Genomic DNA, 6,000 nt, shown 5'->3' with positions numbered 1-6,000 from the left:
AAAAAAAAAAAGGCATGAGTTTTAAAAGCCAGTTTTTCTGCATGGTCTTCCTGGGTGGGAGCCTCCCAGGAAGACAGCCTTCTCTCTCCCTTGGTATTTACCAGTGAAACATATGACTGGGACAGTCACTGAACTCACTTCATCCTCCTAATGAAGGGTTATCTTTATGAAACAGCCATAACAAGTACTTTACAATGCATGTATATGTATGAGAAACACATTTACTATGCCAGAGAAATAAAGTTTATTGGGAAGTAAATGAAGTAGCCTCCTTGCATTCCAGAGAATACCAAAGAAGCTAGGAAAGCAGGAAACACAATACCTAGAGGAAACACCCTAAAGTAAAACCCGGAGCTCAGATTGCTGGACTGTCTTCAGAGACAGAGACTTGACCTTCAGCAGGAGGGAGTTTTCCAGACATCGGAAGCAGATGAGGTGTGTCTTGGCTCGTGGAGAGCATTTCCATGTGTAGAAATTTCAGAGCTGGCTTGACAAGGTATCTAAATGGTAACTGAGCTCCAGCCAAGGCAGGACCTGGGCATCTTTTCTGTGCTTGTTCTAGGCTTCGTTGTTGTCTTCAAAAAGGAGGCAGGTTTTTTAATTAACGGCAGCGATTTTGAGAGCAGGACCCACAGGAGTTGCCACTAGCATTGGTGGTGGCACATGGGTTGCAGGGGAGCCTGGGAGAACACAGAGGTTTAGAATGGGATGAGGAGAGGAGTGGCAAGAGTGCTAAGGTACTTTATGAGATATATCTGAATTCTTAGTGGTTGAAGTTAGTTGTAATCAACTTTGATTGTTACCAAATCTCTCTCCCTCTGCCATGTGCAGAGGTGGACAATTGTTATCTAATGCTCTTGAGATCTCACAGAACTCAACACAGTCTCCCTTACCCAGCAGTTGCTATTGTAACAGTTTCTATTACCACCCCTCCACTGTTAGCTCCCTGAGGCAGGAGATGAACGCCTTTCACCTTTGACCTTTCACATTTGCCTAACCATCACAAAGGAGACACTCCATGAATGTGTGCTCTTTGGTGAATTGAAAACATGGCCAACATGGGCATGCCCACAGTGTCTTGCAGACCCACCACACATTTTCCCAGGATCCCTTCTCCCCCTACTCACTTGCAGTCCTCGCTGTCCAGCAGACCCCGGTACGTGTTGATCTCACACTCCAGCCGGGCCCGCACATCCAGCAGCACCTGGTACTCCTGGTTCTGCCGCTCCAGGTCACTCCTGATCTCCGCCAGCTGTGACTCCACGTTGCCAATCAGGCCCTGCACCTGGGCCAGCTGGCAGCTGTAGCGAGCCTCCGTCTCTGTCAGGGTGTTCTCCAGGGAGTCTCTCTGTCAGGGAAAAGGGGAGAAAGTTCACAGAGCTGCTCCTTCGAGGGCTTCTCCATTGCTTCCAAATAAGTCATGAGCTCCAAGAGTTCAGGAGAGGATGGTCCAGAAGGCATCCCAGTGCCCCTGACTCCCTGACCTCACCTCCTCACCAGGAGTCTCATCAATACCCACCAGGTTGTGCTGGGCCTGAAGTTCCACCTCCAGGGCGTTGACCGTGCGTCTCAGCTCGATGATCTCTGCCTGGCAGGACTGCAGCTGCTCTGAGCTGGACACCACCTGCTTGTTCAGCTCCTCAGTCTGAAACACCAAAGGGCAGAAGGCAGGCTCAGACCCTGCCTGAAGGGCCCCAAGGGGCCGAGGGTCCTGAGACACCACGTGCTGAGCTGCTCACCTGCCTGATGTACCATTCCTCCACGTCCCTGCGGTTGGTCTCCACCAAGGCCTCGTACTGAGCCCTGGTCTCGTTGAGCACGCGGTTGAGGTCCACAGTGGGGGCAGCGTCCACCTCCACATTGAGGCGATCTCCCAGCTGGCTCCGCAGTGAGTTGGCTTCCTGAGGGAGGAAGGAGAAGAAATGAACCCACAGAAATGGATCTGCAATCTTCCTGCTGCAGGGAAGTGAGCACAACCCTGCCCAAAATGCACTGAAAGGAATATTCTGATCATTCCCCCGAACTGACACAGATATGGTGTAGGAATAAACCCAAATAGGCATCACATCCATTCCCTTCCCCCAACACTGAAACAAGCTCACCTTTTCTGTAAGCCTAAGTCCAAACTCGCAGGTCCTTCCTACCTCTTTCCCATTACATCCCCGTAGATACGGCTTTCCCAGCCATACTCCCCAGGTACGCCGCGCTCTGCCACATCTGTGTCTTTGCTCAGTCTCTTCTCTTAGACCAAAGTGCTGAAGTCCTCCCCTTCCCTCTGATTTGCCTCTGAGAAGACTTCCCAATCTCCCTTCAGGCAGATCGGATTGTTCCCACAGCCTGAGGCTTGTACAACATGTACATATAAAGACTGTCTCTATACAACAAAAGCTTCTGTAATAAAATACCCATTGGGCAAGTTTGACAAGCAAAAGATAAATCAAAACTTCCCACTCTAAATGCCTATCCCGGAAGATATGTAGCAAAAATGTGTTTTTGCTGTTTAAAAGCAGTGAGTCATCACTAAGTGCCTCAGCTTAAAATGGTAGAATAAGATCAGAATCAGAATTTAAAACTTCCTTGAGGTCCAGCTATCTCCCTGACCATCCCAGATGCCCACCCAGGATCACAGTTAACCTCATTGCAGGTGGGACATGCTCCCCCACAATAGGTATTTCCAATTCCTTCCCAGAATTTCACCTCACCAACATGTGTTCCCCTCACCCTTGACGATGACGGGTATATAAGAACCATTCTCCGTGATGCTCAAGGAGCAGTGATAGGAGAGAATATCGGTGCCAAAGCAAAAAGTCAAAGTCATGTGACGAGCACTTTGTAAGACATTGAACCCACAGGGAACAAAGGTGACATCCACTAAAGATGAAATGTGACAGAGCTTTCCATTGTAAACACAGAGGCACACCAGGAAAAGGAAATGTGTTATTTTCTCCATTTGGAGTACTTAGCTAGAAACATACAATTGTGGAATTAAATGATTATGTTTTCTAGTAGGGTGAATAATAGCAAGGGAATAATGATGTCACGATAGCAGCTATTTTATATTTATAATTCATATAATACTTATTTCCCTCTACCTGTATGATGCACTGTGTTTTTACATGATCATCTCCACAGCCTTAAGACTAGAGAGCATGTTATTCCTTTTTCTCTCCCCCTCTATCTCTACCACCAAATTCAGGACCAGCAGAGAGGAGACCTCAATGAATATAAGTCCTTCCCCAGCATCTCCAACACCATCCACTCCTGCAGTTCACCTCGCCCCTGCTCTCTATGGAGATAGCATCGCCATTCCCAGAGCTGACCTTGAGTTCCTCAGAGAAGGGTCCCAGCCCTGGAGGTCTGACAGCAGTTGCCTCCTGACTCCCAATGCTAAAGGCTTATCCCTGAAGTCTATGGTTTCTTTTCCTCTCACCTCCTCATGGTTCTTCTTGAGGCAGAGCAGCTCCTCCCTCAGGGACTCCACCTGGGCCTCCAGGTCGGACTTGCACAGGGTCAGCTCATCCAGGATCCTACGCAGGCTATTTATGTCTGACTCCACCAGCTGCCGCAATGAACGCTCCGTCTCGTACCTGCATGCACAGACCAGAGCGGGAGAATGAGCCAGGCGGAAGCCCCGCTCCCTGCCCCGTGTCTTGTGTTCATGGGATTGGCCTGGCTCTCTTTGTGCTGACAGTTTTCTGCCTCTTCATATCCATGCTTTCTTCAAGATCTACATAAACAGGATGGAAAAGCCTTGGACTCATCCCAACACCAGAAGGCACTCAGGGAACTCATGAGGTGGACTCTCTCTCCTGTCAATTTTGTTGGTTAATAAACCACCCAATCAATCAACTTCACCAAGAACAATTCATTACAGTCTCTGAATTTGGGGGATGAAGGCCTTTCAGAAAGAGCGATATGAACTGAAGCTCAAATAGCACATGAGTCTGGATCTCTGCTTGCAAGTGGTTTTACCTAGCTGGCCATAAAAAAAAAAAAAAAATGCCAGGAGAAATTAAAAGGGAGAAATGGCTTTCTCTTCTCTTCCAGGCAATGTTAGGCCCACACAGGGGCCTTGGAGGTCACCTGGCCCCCAAACCTCAACGTACTTGGTCCTGAAGTCATCAGAGGCCAGCTTGGCATTGTCGATCTGTATCACCAGCCTGGAGTTCTCGGACTTGGCGCACAGGATCTGAAAACAAGATTCCATGGTGAGGACCATTTGAACCTAAGAACATTTTATTGCTCAAAGACAGAAAGCTACTGCTGTGCCCCCACGCAGCCCAGTCCCTCACCTTCTGCTGGAGCTCCTCGATGGTCCGGAAGTAGGACTGGTAGCTGGGGCACAAGAGGGGCTCCTGCTGCTGGCTCCTCTCCAGGATGCGGCTCTCCAGCTCTGCATTCTCCCGCTCCAGCTGCCGCACCTTCTCCAGGTAGCTAGCCAGCCGGTCATTCAGGAACTGCATGGTCTCCTTCTCGTTGCCATTGAAGGAGCCCTCGCAGAACCAGTTGCAGCTGCCCACATTGGCAGGGATGTTGCAGGCCCCGGGCAGGGTGGTGCCACGGCAGCTGTGGGGCACACAGGACCGGGAGGAGCAGCTGGAGCGGTAGCTCAAGGTGGGCAGGCAGCAGCTGTAAGGCATGGTGCTGGGAGAGGTGATGGAAGGACAGGTGAACTGATGGAGGTGGAAGTGGATGAGGTTTGAGTCTCTCCTTTCTCCATGGTCCTTTTATACCCTTAATGGTGGGTGGGGTCTTGGCACTCAGCATAGTTTCCTTTCCTAATGCTTTGGCTAATTTTTTTCTCCAAAATATGCTACTTAGATGAATCCCAAGAGTCCCCCCTCAACTCATAAAATTATTCCATTCAGCTTGTGTCATAACAGGCTCCTCCAGGGTGCTCATGGCTGGTGATATCAGAGTTTCATCAGATGGCTTCAAAGGAGGTAGAATCATCATGGCCCCAAGTGGCTCTCCCCATTAATCAGAGGGGAGGACAGCCAGGGACATGGGGTGGAGTTGCTTAAGAATCAGGAACTCCTCGCCCATGAATTTCTGCCATTGGACTCCTTGGAAAGAGAGTGTGGAGTGAACAGTCTTTTCAATGGCCAGCCAGCTTCTCTCAAGTCTACCCATGCTTCACTGTTCGTTCAACCCATCCTTAGAGCAAAAGCTTGTCCTGTATTAACTATGAGAATTCTGAGCCTTTCTCAGGGAGAGTATTCATTGGGGCTTAGGGAATTTGTCAATACCTGGAGAGACTGAAAATAATTGAGTGTTATATGTAACATAGATAACCAAGAAGGACCTCCTGTAAAGCACAGAGAAGTCTATTCAGTATTCTATAATAACCTATACAGGAAAAGAAACTGAAACAGAATGTGCTGTGTGTTGCGCTAAGTCGCTCAATCGTGTCCAACTTTTTACGACCCCATGGACTGCAGCCCGCCAGGCTCCTCTGTCCATGGAGTTCTCCAGGGAAGAACACTGGAGTAGATTGCCATTTCCCTCACCAGGGGATCTTCCTGACCCAGGAATCAAACCCAGGTCTCCTGCATAACCAGGATTCTTTACCATCTGAGCTACTGAGAAAGAATACATATATGTATATGCGTAACTGAATCACTTGGCTATACGTCTGAAATTAACACAACATTGTACATCAACTGTACTTCAATAAAATTTTTAAATAAGAAAGAAATAAGGGACTTCCCTAGTGGTCCAGTTGTTAAGAATCTTCCTGCCAATGCAGGGGGCATGAGTTTCATTCCTGGTCAGGGAAGATCCCACATGTCCTGGAGCAACTAAACCCCTGCACCACAACTACTGAAGTCTATGCACCACAACAACTACAGAAGCCCGTGCACCTAGAGCCTGTGTTCCGCCACAAAGAGTACTGCCCACTCGCCACAAGTAGAGAAAGCTCACACACAGCAACAAACACCCAGCGCAGCCGCAGCCAAAAAGAAATAAATAAAGTTATTTTAAATAAAGAAAATAACT

General features: G+C 48.7%; 1 protein-coding gene across 1 annotated transcript; it reads right to left on the bottom strand.

Annotated features, from left to right (window-relative positions):
- Positions 1-220: 220 nt before the first annotated feature.
- Positions 221-4,703, bottom strand: KRT34 (keratin 34). Its single transcript, XM_043469197.1, has 7 exons — positions 4,293-4,703; positions 4,107-4,189; positions 3,431-3,587; positions 1,740-1,901; positions 1,520-1,645; positions 1,128-1,348; positions 221-680 (listed from the first exon to the last, which is right to left on the bottom strand). The coding sequence occupies exons 1-7, from the start codon at positions 4,638-4,640 to the stop codon at positions 602-604; spliced, it is 1,176 nt and encodes a 391-aa protein (XP_043325132.1). The 5' UTR covers positions 4,641-4,703; the 3' UTR covers positions 221-601.
- Between the last annotated feature and the right edge of the window lie 1,297 nt (positions 4,704-6,000).

The sequence above is a fragment of the Cervus canadensis genome, chromosome 1 (genome assembly GCF_019320065.1).
Source record: "Cervus canadensis isolate Bull #8, Minnesota chromosome 1, ASM1932006v1, whole genome shotgun sequence".
Taxonomy (NCBI): domain Eukaryota; kingdom Metazoa; phylum Chordata; class Mammalia; order Artiodactyla; family Cervidae; genus Cervus; species Cervus canadensis.
This window is presented reverse-complemented; position numbering and strand designations above follow the sequence as displayed.